Source organism: Phasianus colchicus, chromosome 27 (assembly GCF_987193195.1).
Source record: "Phasianus colchicus chromosome 27, bPhaCol1.hap1.1, whole genome shotgun sequence".
Taxonomy (NCBI): domain Eukaryota; kingdom Metazoa; phylum Chordata; class Aves; order Galliformes; family Phasianidae; genus Phasianus; species Phasianus colchicus.
In genome coordinates, this window is record NC_143462.1 from 1,648,169 (window position 1) to 1,663,745 (window position 15,577).

The 15,577-nt window shown below is 42.4% G+C and overlaps 1 protein-coding gene across 3 annotated transcripts in view; it reads left to right on the forward strand.

Moving 5' to 3' along the window:
- The window catches only part of LRRTM4 (leucine rich repeat transmembrane neuronal 4), a 207,762-nt gene extending 194,301 nt beyond the window's left edge, over positions 1–13,461 (forward strand). For 2 of the 3 annotated variants that reach the window (XM_090125668.1, XM_090125669.1), the window contains one exon: positions 12,764–13,461. In XM_090125668.1, coding sequence (XP_089981794.1) covers positions 12,764–12,985 — 222 coding nt within the window. In that variant the 3' untranslated portion in view covers positions 12,986–13,461. The remainder of the gene's footprint in view (positions 1–12,763) is intronic. The other variant, XM_031597003.2, reaches the window with a different exon arrangement.
- The last annotated feature ends 2,116 nt before the right edge of the window (positions 13,462–15,577 follow it).

Consider the following 15,577-nt stretch of genomic DNA (forward strand, 5'->3'; position numbering starts at 1 on the left):
TCCCTCTGGGATGGAGTTAAACCTGCTCTGAGTGTTGGTGGGACCAGACTGGAGCCAGTTTGGTGGAAATCCTCTGAAATGCGTGTGCTGTGGGTGCTGTGTGCTCAGCACCAACTCTACTGCTTGGCCTGTAGCTCTAACATATCTACACTGGCACAGTGGCCACATGATAAGGGAAGTCATTTAGGGATAAAAGATCTGTATTCATGTATTTAGCTCGTGGAAAAATCTGTCCCTCAATCTGTGCATCAGTTTTGAGATCCTTTGCTTGCTTGCTGTTCTCTTCTCTCCCACCCTTCATCTGTCACGCCTGTCTGCAGCACGAGCTCTCCAGGGCAAGGGCTGTGCTGAACACATGAGCATTGGTTACCGCCGCGCAGTTCCAGTTCTGGTCGAGGCCTCTAGGCACTGCAAATAAACAACAGATTTCGGATTACAAGATACTTATTTATCTCTTTCTATTGCTTCTCCCAGTCTGTTTCACCCTTGGGTAGTTAGGGATCAGGCCGTGATATTGCCTTGATCTTACAGATGAGCAAAACATCAAGTGTTTGTTCTGTGCAACCAGCGCAGATCCCATGCAGGAGGTTGGGAATGGTCACAGCCCTTTGCTCCACCATCCCAGCAATGCTCTGACCCAATATGACAAAGGTGGGTTGCTCACCTCTGTGCTCAGCCCATCCGACACGCTGCAGTTACTTTTCCCAAACAGAACAAGATGGAAAAAAATGCCACAGTAGCTGGAAACTGCTTGGCTCACGCTTGGCTGCTCGAGAGAGCGTTCAAGCATGCCGTCTCCTGTTGACGTGAGCTGCAGAGATTTCTCACAGCAGCTCCTTTGGTTTCCAAAATCTCGCTCACAGCGCGGATTTTATTTTTCCAGCGGGGTTCTTTGAACCTGATTCTTTTCATTTACACTCCATCGCTACTGCTGAGCTCAAGCACAGGAAGGGTCTGAGTAGGCAACAACTATTTTTGCTTATTAATGTTCATTGCGTCAGAATAGGTATGAGGCTGCTTTGTTTGCTCTGTCCGGAGCGTCAGCGTGTGCGGTGCGTGCTCTGCAGCCCTCTCCTGGTTGCATTCAGCTCTACAGGCAAAGGCACTCGGTTTCCTTTTCTCCCAATGCCTCTGAATGTTTCTGTTTTTTTCTGAGCTAGGCTCAATCTCCAGCTGGATTTACACATCATGTTCTGTTGGGCAGTAATTACAGCTTTGGCATCTGCCAGCTGGCAGCTCCGTGGAAGGGGAGGGCAGTGATCCGGCCACAGTCGGTCACAAGTTCTATGCAGGGGTTTCATGCGTGGGACAAATTGAAGACACCTTGCTGCTTTCCATCCACACAGAGAAAAGACACCTTGGGCAATGCAGCCCTTCCTCTAGTTCCTAGCTATCGTACCGTTTCCATGCCAGTTTTCAGCAGAGTGATCACATAGCTTCTGAATGTTTCAGAGTGTTTGTGCACTCTCCTCTCCTGCTTCACAGTGGCTGTTCTGAGGGCTGAGCATTGAGCATGCTTTTCGGTGTGCACGTCACCCAGGCCTGCCTTTCTGCTTTAAAAGTGTCACTAAGCCACCGGGGCCCAGTAATCATATCCATTAGTTTTGCATTCATAGGGTAATCAAATTGATTTGCTTAGTTCTGTGGCAGGAAAGATTGCTAACCCAAGAATATTTTTTAACCCATCTTTCTTGCCGTTTTCTGAGGGATTCTGAATATTCTGAAGATTTCCCTGCATATTACAAAATTCGCCCAGAGGAAAGAAAAAGTCATTTGTTTTCCATGGAGTATTAAAAAAATAATGCTATCATTGTGCATTGTCCTTGCCTGCAACGCCGGACAGTCTTGCATTAATTTTCTGCTTGCTCGATCTCAGATATACAAAGATTCTATAGAACATGACTGAAGCATGAACCCAAGTTGGTTATTAATTTTCTAATCCTTACCCCTGCCTTTTTTTGGTTTGCTGTTGGCCATTTCAGAAGCCTGCTCAGAAAGCAGCTAACAATGCTGCTGTTACATCCCTCTTTTGCAAGTTGCTCATACACCAGCAGTTACAGGATATATTTGCAGTGCCTTAACAATACAGTCAGGTTTTGTAGCAATTCATATCCGAGCATTTTCTGAGCTTTAATTAAAGTCTCAGTATTCCTCTGTGATGGTTTTAACACTGGTAAGAGAGGTGAACTAACATGTATCAACTAGTCATGTATTTGTAACTAGGGTTTGGGTGGATGGATTTCTCATGTTGCTACTGGGCTGATAGCACTGCCCCTAAAATAGCCCTTTCCCTCCAGCTCTGTCCTCCTCTTCCTCCCCTTATGGTGCTGCAGCATGCAGAGGTGTTCTTCAGCCTTCCAGTGAAGATGGGGGTTATATAAATCCTCACCCCAATATGAGTCACTTATCAGTACCTTTTGGAAACCATGGAGTTGGGTACATCTCCGCGTGGGCACGCTGCTCCCATCAGCGCTAATGGAAGTGACATGCATCAGGAGAAGAAGCTGTCCCTGGATTAATGCTCTTTCCATTGTGTTTGTGCCATTGCACACACTGATTCCTCTGCTAGGAGACAGTGGAGGTAATTAAAATGTAATTTCTCATGAAGAGAACCCTGCTGAGACATTCAGTTTAATAGGAGCTCCCTCCCGTGTCCAAGCAGGTCTGTAGTGCCAGCTCTTTCTTCTCTCCCACTGGAACAAATTTATCCCAGAGGAAATTGGTTCCTCACTGTTTCCTCAAGAGAAATAATAGTTCCTTCAGCTCAGTCTCACTTTGCAGCCGTGGTGCTTTGGTTGTTCCTCTGCTTTTGGTTTAAGTCCTTTCTGGTCAGCAGCTCTGGATGTTGATGGTCCAACATAGACCATCTGATGCCCAGGTGAAACAACAGCAGCATGAGCTCCTGTAGTCTTCTTTCTTTGTTTTCCTGCCACTTATTTTTTCTTTTCTGGCATTCATTTTCTGTAAAGAAAGCCCCTTCAGATTGTCTGGGGGTGACTGAAAAATAAGGGAAATGATCTGCTTGTCTTAGGTCAATGCCGTGATGTTTAATGTGGAATTTTAAATGCTGATAGAGGAGGACTCTGACATTACAGCTTGTGGGGGATGCAGAGGTTGGATGCTATCTCTATATTTAATACTACCATATTAAATGGAATTCAGTGCTAATTATAAATATGATTTTAAAAAAAAATCAAAATGGGTTGAGGCTGTCAGCTAACTCCAACCAAAACCTGTTGGTGTGATATACCTAGATAATGTAGAGAAGGAGAAAATTCCAATTTTTATCAGTCCAATAAGGGACACAGCATCCCCATTCTTCTAGCACCAGTAGTTTTTAATCACAAGCTGTTTGGTTGTATTGCCTTAAGGACAAAGTCCTGTGCAATTTGAGTCATTTATTTCCAGCTTTTCAAAGTGTGTTTTTGGTGTCATCATGTACAGAATCTAGTATTTAAAACTCTAGAAAAAGCCATCAATTTCTGGATGGCTCTTTGGCACATTGAAAATTTGAGGCAGATCAAATGGAAAGACATTGTAATGTGAGACAGAGCCTTATTCCACTCATCCTCCAGCATTTTGTCACTGTGGCAAAGCATTATCAGGTGTATTAAATAGTACACTATTAAGTAGGGTACTTATTTATGGTGAGCAGTGGATGGAGCAAGTTGCCATCTTTATGGACATTGCATGGAAAAGCAACTCTACCTTTTTCCATGTTGTCATAATTCATTTTCTGGGGCAATGTGCTCTATTTCCCAAATTGCATGCTGGATTTTCCCCTCCCAGGGGACAATACAGGAAAAGGAAAGGTTCCAGTTCTCTCTCACATGGACATCAGAGGGAAGGGCAGTATGGGGATTAGGGCAGCTCCTAGTTAAGAGTGTCCTCTCAGTGCTGGGATTGTTCAGCATGCAATTGAACCCCAAACCATCTGCTGAAGGATGCAAGGCATCCCCTTACCTGCCAGCGCCTGTGCGAGTGCCTCGGGCTCTTCAAGATGCTGGAAGATCCAGCCCGTAGCATTTCAGGCTGAAATGTCAGCAATTGAGAAGGCTAACAGAAGTCAGGAGTGTTGGAGGTCAGGAGAATGCCCCGTGGACATTGTTACCATGCTGTTGACCTGTGCTCTGCTCTTTCTTTTTGATCCCTTGGAGACTTGGCTCGATGGCCCTTTAACTCATCCTGGTAGGCTAGGTATGAATGATCCGTGCTTAAGCAGCATTTAGTGCCATACATAGGGAGCAGAAACTTCCCTTGAGAATATTGCTTTTTAAAGTAGCTAAATGAAAACCAAGTTGCCTTAAGAGAAAGTCAAGTTTTTGAAGGCTTGTGTGCTTAGGCACCCAAAGACATGTACCCAAAGGGACTCTCTTGCATCTGGGTAGGTCCCTGCCACAAGGCACTGCATTGCTTTTGGAAAGCTAATCTGTCCCTAAGCAATGCAAAAGCTTTTTTTTTTTAAATACCGCCCTTCCCTTCCTATTGAATTCTATAGAAAATTATCCTAATAGCACTGAAAGCAATATTAATGGCTTTCCAATTAGAATATCTAGATAGTTTGTTTATTTTATCGGTGCTCCACGGCGGAAAATCGAAGGTTGCTTTGAATCTCACTTCATGCTTTTCATCAGCGAGCTCTTTTGTCATGAGCAGACACTCCATGAAATACAGATAAAGCAATTCAAAAGAAATATTTTGCCCAAGAAGGCTGAGAGGACTGCCTCCTTTCTCGGAGTTTCCTTTAGGGAAAAGTTTTCATTTGCTGATTGAAAGACAAAACTGGCCTATAAAAGGAGCAGGGGGGGATGGGCATGGTTTTTGCCCTGGTCTTCAAGCACTCTTAGTTCAGCAATCCACAGAGTGGAAGTGCTTAAAAGGGAAAAGCACTTGTGTGCTTGGATGGAAGGGTTAAAAAACTGTCTGTGGGAGAGAAGAGGAAAACTGAAAGGGTGAGAGAATACATCATAACATTCTGTTTTTACAGCTTGTCCTGTATAGCTTAATGACGTTTTAAAAGTTGGTGAAAGTTTTGATGACATATGAAAAATTAATAGATGTGTTTTAATCAACTTATATGGAATCAATCAATTTAGGATAGGTAGCAGCCTTAAGACGTGCCAGGGGAGGTTCAAGTTGAGTATTAGGAACAATTTCTTCCCTGAAAGAGTGGTTGGACATTGGCACAGGCTGCCCAGGGAGGTGGTGGGGTCACCATCCTTGGAGGTGTTCAAGAGCCATGGAGATGTGGTACTGAGGGACATGGTCAGTGGACATGGTGGGAATGGGCTGGAGTTGGTCTTAGTGATCTTAGACGTCTTTTCCAACCTTAATGATTCTATTATTCTAATTTTGCAGGTTTGTATAGTCCCATGTAGCCCTAAGAATCTAATTCATTGATGTTTAATTCCTATATATAGTATATCTATTAATTATCAGGTACCTTTTAAGGTAAATAGGACATGCAGAAGTACCTGGTGGCTGCACCCTGTGCCTGCTGGCTGTTGCTTTTCCACATTTTCCATAGCAGGATCATTCCTGATTACCATACGTCAGTTTTGGAATTCCATTTTCATGGTCATAAATACAAGGATTGAGTAAACATAGTGACCCACCTGTCAGTCATATGTAGTGTTTGGGCTCCAGATTTCCACTGATAGAATGGTTGTTTGTACAGGGATATCTCCCAACATCTGCCAATCAAGTCTTCTGGAATTTTATCTCTGGATTAAATTTAAACAAATGCTTTCATTCCATCTCTGCCAGCCCCTGAATACTTGAAATTATCTCAGGCTTGGCTCTAAACATGTGGGTTTCATCCCCAGGTCTGCTCAGAGCATTCCTTATCTCATTAGCTCAGTGCTTGCTTTGACTGACACTTGGAAACTGCAGTCTGCTGAATGCATTGTCCAGCGTGGCACAAAACATACCCAGCAGCTGCATTCCTGTAACTGGCAGGGCTCTGTATGATGACAAATTTCAGCTGGACTGCTGAGATCCAAGTGGACCAAAACCATGCTGTCCTGTGTGCCTCTACCAATGGTCCTTTGAGGAGATCAATGGGTGAGGGATGTTCATGAAGATGAGCTTTTAGGACTGTGGTTCATGACACTGCATATAGCAGAGGGATTGAAACTAGATGATCATTTCAATCCAGGACATTCTATGATTTTATGACTGTTAAAGTGGGCATAAGCTAAGTTTAAAAAGGTACTGTGAAAAGGTGAGTCAGAGGAGCTATTTTCATAGAATCATGGAACTGTTAAGGTTGGGAAAGACCATGAAGATCACCAAGACCATCCCAACCCATTCCCACTGTGCCCACTGCCCTCAGTGCCACATCTCTATGGTTCCTGAACACCTCCAGGGATGGTGACTCCACCATCTCCCTGGGCAACCTGTGCCAGTGCATTGCCTCTTGTTTAGAGAAGAAATTGTTCCTAATATCCAATTTAAGGTCATCTTCTCTCATCATACCACTGTTACCTGGGAATAGAGTCCAACCCCTCTCACCACAACCTCCTGTCAGGCAGTTGTAGAGAACAATGAGGACTCCTTTTCTCCAGAGTGAACCCATTTCCTCGACTACTCCCCATAAGATTTTTGCTCCAGACCCTTCCTAGCTTTGTTGCCCTTCTCTGGACACACTCTAGAGCCTATTTTGCTCTATCTAGGAAGAAAAAGCCTACTTTGTACAACGTTTTGCCTTGAGAATACATATGAGTGTTTGCATGCGTGTGCACAAGTGTGCAAGAGATGAGGAGCTGACACTATTGCACATCCCCCAAAACATCCCCTCTGTGGGTGCACCCCTCCATTTCTTGGTGAAAAGTTATACGTACCAACGTGGTGTTGGTTCTTGTCCTGATGTGAATGATTCTGGAGCTACACCGCGTGCCTCCTCCTTGTCTGGTTCCTCTCCCAGAGGGAGATAAGTAGATCATTAACCCGATTTGGTGGAAAATAGATAGAGGAGGCAAAGAAATGGTTTCTTGCTGGAATGGGGAGCAAATTGAACATGAAATTGCAGGGAATTGATTGTGGGAATTGCACCTACAATTCAGGCTACCGAAGGAATCCTGCTTAGTGCTTCATGCCTAATGTAGGCACGCCGACTGCAGGCAGAGTTCCCAGTGGGATCTGTAGCTCTTATAAAACCTGTGCTAATGAAACATTTGGAAGACCTTCACATAAAAAGCAATGCTGACATTTCCTGAAACTCTTACATGTCACACGGGCAGCTGCATTAAAAGCAGTTCTCCTCAACACCTTGTTACTCAGCACTCAGAGTTCTGAGATCTGCATTTTTTATTTTTTATTTTTTTTTAATTAAAGTGATTTTGATTCTTTTGCCAATTTGAGGATTTCCTTTGGAAACATGAATTTCAGGCCAAAAAGGTTTATTTAAAAAAAAAAAAAAAAAAAAAAAAGACAATCTCGTGTTTATTGCTATTGCAAACAGAATGAAACAACATTCATTTTTCAGACCTAACTTTAATGGAGGCACTTTGTTGCTTTTAATGAGTTTAATAGGAAGTGTGTGATTGTGCATTTTCCTGAACAGGAATGATTTTCTGAACTGAATTCAAAGGGATGTTCCAGGGGCAAATCCAATGAGATTGATCATACCTGCCCTACCTTCCTAATGCACCTAATCCATCCATCTCTAAGGTGAAGCAGTGTGCTTCGCTAATTGTAAACCTTGCTTATTTTTACTCTAAATTACGATAGGATTTAAAATGAACTCTGAATTTGATTTATCAACATCTACGCTGTTAATTCAGCAATGAAGTCATGGTGTTCTGAGACTAAAAATTAGCGCTAATGAGGAAACATAGCTTCCGTATTTTGTCACACTGAGTTTCTGCTATGTATGGACAACTTCTGAACTTGGATGTAATTTAATCGTGTAATCGCTAAGTGGGCAAGTGTGTGCTCATAATTCAGTTTACCTGAATCCAAATGACCTCCCTCCCACCACAGACCTCTTCCAGAAGGCTGTGCTGGGATTATCAGTCCTTCCTTGCTTTGCGTGTCTGCCCACTGGTTGATAGTCCTGGTGCTATGAGTCATTTAGACATCCATGGCCATCCTTGTTTCCCAAGAAAGATATCCCTTCCCTGCAGGGTAACAAATGGTTAGAGATCTTTCTTCAAAGCCCAGCTGAAAGAAAAAACACACAATATTTCCAACCTGAAATAGATCTGTTCGGAAAACTCGTGTTTTCAAAATGTGATTTAACAGTTTACCAGGAAATTATTTCAACCTGGGACCGCTGGTGATTAGATCTTGCTGAACTGCAAGTGATGCTGTGCGAGACAGAGCGTTAATCTTTGATCCTCAACTTGTCTTCACTGCAGTAAGTCTGCTGCTGTGCACCAAGAAAATACCTGAACAGGAGTTACAGGCAGCACAAAGAATTGGGTGTTCTGTTCAGCTCTGCATTGCTTGAGAGAGAGATGTTCAAGCTTTGAACCCATAGTAGGGCAAAATTTTGGGTTGCCTGAAGCCTTAGTTATTAGGCAGTGCAAGCGATTAAGGATGAATGATGATGCATGCTATGAAAGGAAATAGAAACATAAAAGCAGATTAGACATACATCACTTAATATTAATTGGGGGTCCAATCTGATATTCTTTCAAGCTCCACAATGGCCAAGGTTTCATCTTATTCATGTATACTTCATGTTGCAGAATAAGGATTTTTATTGATGTTTTGTTAAAAATCTAAGTACGAATGGCTGCATCGCTATGAAACCGAATTTGAATCTTAACTGTTATCATTGAAAAATTTTTTAATTTGAACTTTCTTGTGCATTACCATTCTGAAGTTTAGAGAGTAAGTTAGTAAATGTAGGTAAAGCTGCTGATACAAATCAGTGCAGTGTTTAAAAGAGAACAAAAAATCACAAGTTGCGTTGAAATGTGGATACATGCATTTGCATGTTGGAATGACTTAGGTGTCAAAGGCAAACTGGACAGAGAATGTAGAGAAATACGTTTTGAATTAATTTTGTCAAATTTCTGGTAAACTCAAGTTAGTACAGCAGGTTTTGCAGGGAGTTGTTATTTGGCAGCAGTGCTGTTGAGCTGTTAACCTCTCCAGTGTCAATTCATTAGGAAGATTTACATTTCAAAATTTCCACTGCTAAATCTTTTATCTTATTCCTGTAGCTGGGGGTTTATGTAAATTTTGCTTGCAATTGTACATTTGTTTGAAGTGAGTGACTGCTAAGATGCAATGTTTATTACATTCAGAGTGAAGATCTACAGAGCTGCATTCTTCAGAAGTTAATGCTAGCTAACTAATCCAGTCCATTAGCCAAAACCCCTCACTAAACAATTGAAGTGCTTATAATGCTTGTTGCTTGATAGACTCAGTGCTTTCTTGCAAGACAAAGTTCATTCACTCATTAACTTAATCAACTGGATAGACACTATGCTCCTTTATGGTAAGGCAGTAGCACAGATGAAGACCATCCTGCTTGGTGCCGTGCATGGGTTAACACCAGCATGTCCATCACATTAATGACTTTGGAAGGCATTCTCTTGCTAATCATAGAATCACAGAATCATTGGGTTGGAAGGGACCTTAAGGCCCACCCAGTAGTTCAAATCCCTGCCATGGGCAGGGACATCTCTACTGGACCAACTTGACAAGAGCCCCATCCAGCCTGGCCCTGTGCACATCCAAGGAGGGAGCACAGCCATTGATTTATGTTTCTCCTGCAGCAAGAAGTTTAAATCCTTTAAGTGCTAGGCAATGTCCTTTTTAGAAGAGAGAATAGAAATAGTATTCATAGAATACTGAGGACAGGTATGTGCTTCATTCCCTTACTCTCTGTTTCTTACCTGTGAAAACTGTGTCTTCCATGAAAGAGGACTTAAGATAGTGATGGCAGAATCCCAGAGCCTGTAGCTATTTGTTAGGGTATTTATTAGCCTGTTTGGTGTTTTTTATTCTGTTTCTTTGTTTGCCTCCTGGAGGCCAGAGCAGTTGAAAGGCCCCAGCTCAGGTGAGAACTGCATTGCTTCAGTCCCTACACAAACATCCCTTGCTCAAAGACCTCCAGTCCCAAGGGCAGTAGGGGCAGGACATAATCTTCTCATTTTCCAGCTCATAAAATGACTTGTCGAAGGTCACTTCTCTTGGCATCCAAGGAACTAGTTCTGTAGCAATAATGAAACAGAGTAAAAGTAGCTTTAGAACCTGGAGAAAAATATTTCTAAAATTAATTTACAACAACTCAGCTCCTTTTAAATATGCTTTTTTTTTTTAATAATTGAACAAAAAAATATAATAGCTTTGTGAATGATGGCCTCCATATTTTCATTTCACAGATACTGAAAATGGGAAAGTTCTTCACAGAGAGAGTGGGGAGGTGCTGGAACAGGCTGTCCAGCTAGGTTGTGGACACCCCATCCATGGTAGTGTTCAAATCAGGTTGGATGGGGCCTTGGGCAGCCTGGTAAAGTTTTAAATGTGGAGGTTGGCAGCCCTGCTTCTGGTAGGGGGATTGGAGCTTGATGGTCCTTGAAGTCCCTTCCAACCCAAACCATTCTATGATTCTATTATACGGTTCCAGAGAAGGAAAGGAGGCTTGGTTCTGCAGTCAACAGTCCTGTTTGTCTTTCCATTCAACATGGGAATTTCTGTGCTGATCTGTTCCTGTGGTTACCACCACATTCTAGGGGAATCACAAAAAACAACTTGTGGGGGCCTGTTGGCATTTCTTCATTTGGTATTCCCTGGAGGGACCTCAAATATAATGCTTCTTCCAGGACTTTTGTGGTTTTCTTTTAACTTCTCTTGTTGGGATCTAGGTCCCAGAAGAGTTGAGGAGCAGCAGAAGGGCTGTGCCTAAGAACAGGGGGTGCACATCCATTGTTGGGCCCCATTATTCTGTGTATGTTTTCTCCAAATGAACACGTAGCTCCTTAGCTCGATACACATCTTTATTTTTTACACTTCTAAAGACCTTCCCTGTGCTTATGTGCCCCTTATTAATGTAATGTCAGCCCTCCACAAACCTGGCTTTTTTAGGTAGGAAAAAAAAAACCAACAAAAACAATTGAGTGGTTCTCTACTGCTGAGACAGAGCTGAAAGGGAAACGTGTTTATCCACCACCCAGGGGTGCCGTTGGGATCCCAATTCCATTTGACTCCCATTTGGAGAAGGGAAGAAAACAAGCAAAGAGTGCTGCTTGCATGACTCGGGTGGTTAATGTACCGTGCATTATTGCTGTAAAGCCAGGACCTCAATCTCTCAGCTCTCCCGAACACAAACAGTCCTTGGCTTTTATAGAATCATAAAGAGCTGCCTTAAAGGCTGAGGACAAATTCAAGCCCTGATAGGAGTTGGCACAGATACTGCTGTATCTGAAGGGAGTTGGAGTTTCTTGCACTGTGGCTGAAGGTGATCCACTAGTGAATACAGTTGTCCCATCAAATTCTGCTGAGCAGCCTGTCTGCTATATTCCTGCCTTTGAGCTGTCATGTAAAATGACGTTTTCAGCTGAGCATCAGGTAGCGGAAGAGTTTTGGAAGCTCTCCAGCGTTCTGCAGAAGGACCAGAAGAGGATTCCAGCTGCTTCTCAGATCCAAATGCAACAGGAACTCTGACCCTGCAGGATTTACAATAGCTCCTAATGCCTTTGCTTTTTTCATAACGATTGGAGCACCGTGCACCATGCAATGGAAATTTGTGATAAATTAGCTCAGTAGTGTTCACTTAAAGTTCGGCATGGAAAATAAGGAGGCATTGCTTGTGAGATTGAATTCTGTGTAGGGTTTCTCCAGCTATAATGAGCCCAGGTTTGCTAGGTGTGTTAGAATAGACTCTTGCCTCTGTCTCCTGCAGCGTGATTTTTTCCTAAAAGCTTATTTCTTTCTACTTGAAAAGCTCGTCTCTTGTAGTGATAAAATTATCTGCAAAGATTTGTATCTGAGGTTGTGCCATAAATCGTATTTACCTGTAGGATTAACATTTGCAAACATAGGACATCTATCTACAGAAAGGAAAGGAGGAGATGTGCATGCGGTGGGGGATTGGGGCATTTTTCTATTTACATTTAAAAAACAAAAAGAGGATTCAGATAGATCTCGCAGGCATTTTGAATATATTTTTGCATTCTTACAAGGTGTGGATCTGCTCAGCTCCAGCGAGCATCATTAGGGCTCTTGGTGAGGCTGTAAGATACAGAACCCACGAAATCATCTCGAAAGCAGTTTAGTCCTAGGAGGAGTAAACACATGTCCAGCTGTGCTGAGAGCTGCATGAGCTGGCAGCTGAGATTTCCTGTCCTTTGACATGCTCAGGCTGGGCTGCCTTCTGTAGAAATGCTCAGCTGCTTTTGAGGCACTGAAGAGGGCCTGTTTTTTTTTAAAAAAAAGATTTGTCTTACCAGCAGCTTCCTTCACAGCCAGATTCTGCAAGCAAGGTCAGAATTCAGTATGCAAGACAGGTCAGGTTGAGATCTGCCCCTAGACATAGTCACCTCCATGGACCTAAGCTTCTAACCTCAGCACTGTGGGAAGAGATGAACCCACGTGCACTATACAGACCCTCAGCCCGAGTTAAGGCTCCCTCAGTTTGAGTAATCCCATTGCAGGCGACTGGATGAATCAAGAGCTGTCTTCCTGCAGGAGCTGAATGCTGAGCACCCAGCACATTAGGGCTGCGTTGAGATAATTGCTAACCAAACATGGCAGAGCACATCATTCATATTTCTCTTTTTTTTCGATCTGTTTCGGTCTCTTGCAGGTCCCTCACCACATGAAGACTTTACCCTACTACAGCTACGACCAACCAGTGATCAGCTACTGCCAAGCCCACAAACCCCTCCACGTTAACAAGGGCTACGACAGCATGGCCCGGGAGCAGCCAGAGCCCACCAACCTGGAACTCAGTCGGGACCACAGCTTCATAGCCACAATCGCACGCTCGGCGGCTCCGGCCATCTACATTGAGAGAATACCAAACTAGGGCCGGAGGCAGCGGGGAGCTCTTCTGAAGGACCTTTCAGCTCAGAAGAGAGCAGGGCCAGGAGCTAAAATCCACCATTCCACTTTGAGATGTTCCAACACAGACCACGGGAAGGGGATAAAGCAGAACCCGCAGACTGGAAACGTTGTCTTGCAGTACACACTGAGAACTTCAGGATTTTCTTTGCTTTAAACTTTCAAACAAATTCCTCAATGTAAATATTAAAGAGAGATTGTTGAGTTCTTATTAAAAAAGAAAAAAATAGATTTCACTCTAGCTACATAAAGGGATGGATTAAGAGTTTTGTTTGTATATTTGATTTTTCTACATTGCACGGTTCCAGGGAAGGAGAACCACAGGTAAAAAATAAAGGGATGGGGAGGGCAAGGGCTGGGGTGGGATGGGTCAGCCATGATTCCTTATTGAGTGTTTATTACTCTTCAAAGATTTGTTTAATATTTTTGGGTTTTTTTTTTTTTTTTTCCAACGGAGCAAAAGATAGATTTATATTTTCTTTCTTTTTTTTTTTTTTCTTTTCCTTTTTTTATTTTTATTTTTATTTTTATTTTTTTAAGTGGTCAAGCGCTAATATTTCAAACTTCAGACATGGGCATTACAGCTTATGTTGAACCAAAAGGACATTGGCAATGGATGCAGCAGAAACAAAGAAACTTGGGTGCATGTACATTTAAGAGACAGGCTGTACACTATGGAGGGTGCTTTTGATTTTTACTATCATCATTGTGCTTCATTGTTGACACTATAATTACTTCTGGGTCTCTAAAAAAAAAGGGGGGGAAAACATGCAATGGTGTATCGACTCTCATATTTACAGTCCAGCTGTGCTGTAAGCAAAATTAATGGACATTTGGGAACCAAAATGGAAAAGATGTGCTTGAAATGGATCAGAAGGAAAATCCTTTAAAGCAAGAGTGTTTTGGTGAAACTCACTGGCTGACACAATTTCTAAAACACAGGAGAATGTGTAACATTGGGTTTTTTTTTTTGTTTTGGTTTGTTTTGGTTTGTTTTTTAAATTAATTATCCTGATCAGTTAGTTTTTGTGTAGTTTTTATCAATAAAAATGACAACAACAAAAAAAGTGGTGGAAAAAAAATAAACATATTATTTTGTGGTTGGGACACCACAGCCAAGCTACTGTTTGAATGATTTCTCTGGATGTGTTACACAGAGATTCGGTGGACAAAGGGAACAAAACTTTGTCCCAGTTCGCATTCTTGGAGCTAAAGGAATTGGGTGAAGTTTAGAAAAGTTGTTTCTCCCTAAGAGTAGGTTTAGGGGTGATGCTGGGGGAGGGAAGAATGGAGAAGGAGAAGCCTTCTGGCTTTCCAAAATATTTTGTCTCTGTGATGAAGCTAGATGGGTTCAGATTAGAAGGTAAGGTATATGGTTTTTAATTGGCTGGTGAATAACACAGCAGTGGGTGTTTACTTAATTAATACTTATCACTTGGCCACAAGGTCAGGTTTCAATGCGTGAGTCTCTGTAAGTGCTCGTTCTTGTATCATGTATACAACTTCGTATTGTCTTCTGCATTTCTCACCTGAAAAACATATTTTTCCTCTGAAAGGAAAGGAAGAATGTGTGTGGATGTATGCATTCTGTGCTCTAGGCAGCCTGTAGGAAAACATGGACCTGCAAAGTCAACTGGATGCATCAGAGGTAATGTATTTAGAATTAAGTGCTAGGCAGGAAATGAAAAGAAAATGGAGTGGAAGACAAGGTGATGAGTTTACAGCCAGCTCTATTAGACATCTCAATATCTGGCATTCCTACAGATAGAGGGAAAAGGTTGCCTGAAACAGCGGGCTGCTTTGAATTCAGTTTAAGACATTGACCCACAGCCTATTACACCAAAAATGGAACCTCCCTCTTTCTCCCACTGATTCCTGTGGGCTCTGGATCAGCAATGGAATACGTTTCAATAGACACCAAAAGTGTGGTGACATTCCCATGGTCCTGAAAGGTGATAATGGCAGTGTTTGTATTATAGGGTTGGCTACTGTGTGCATGGCTAACTGGATGAATCCACATCTTTCTGCCTGAAAATGTTGCTGGTTTTGTGCTGTTTGAACCCTGGTGCCAGTCTGGGCAAGAAGCATTTTCTTAGTGTTCTTGATGATTAAGGAGGTAATGTTCCATGAATGCTTTGAGGACATATTGTCGTGCCTTACCTACCTGCATGAAGAGACAGATATTCATATGGTGGATTGCTTTAGATCAAATCACAATGTCACTGCAGCATGTATGAAGCTACCTGAAGCACTGTTAATTAGCTGGTTGTAGCGATCGGACCAAAAGGGCTCTATACAAACCTCTCTGGGACTCTGGATGTAGCAGAAATTAAATCTTACACTGTCGTGGCTGCAATTAGAGCCAAAGAAATGTGATAAAACCCATTTAAAAAAAAAAAAAAAAAAAAAAAAAAAAAACCCAAAGTGTAATATGTCCAGCTCCAGTCTTTTGTTATGAGTTTCATATTTGTCTTTTGTTTTTCAAGAGTTGGCTTATGGAATCGTGACTGTATTACAACTTCAGCTTAAAAGCTGCCTGGGTTCCTCCTAGGGAAGG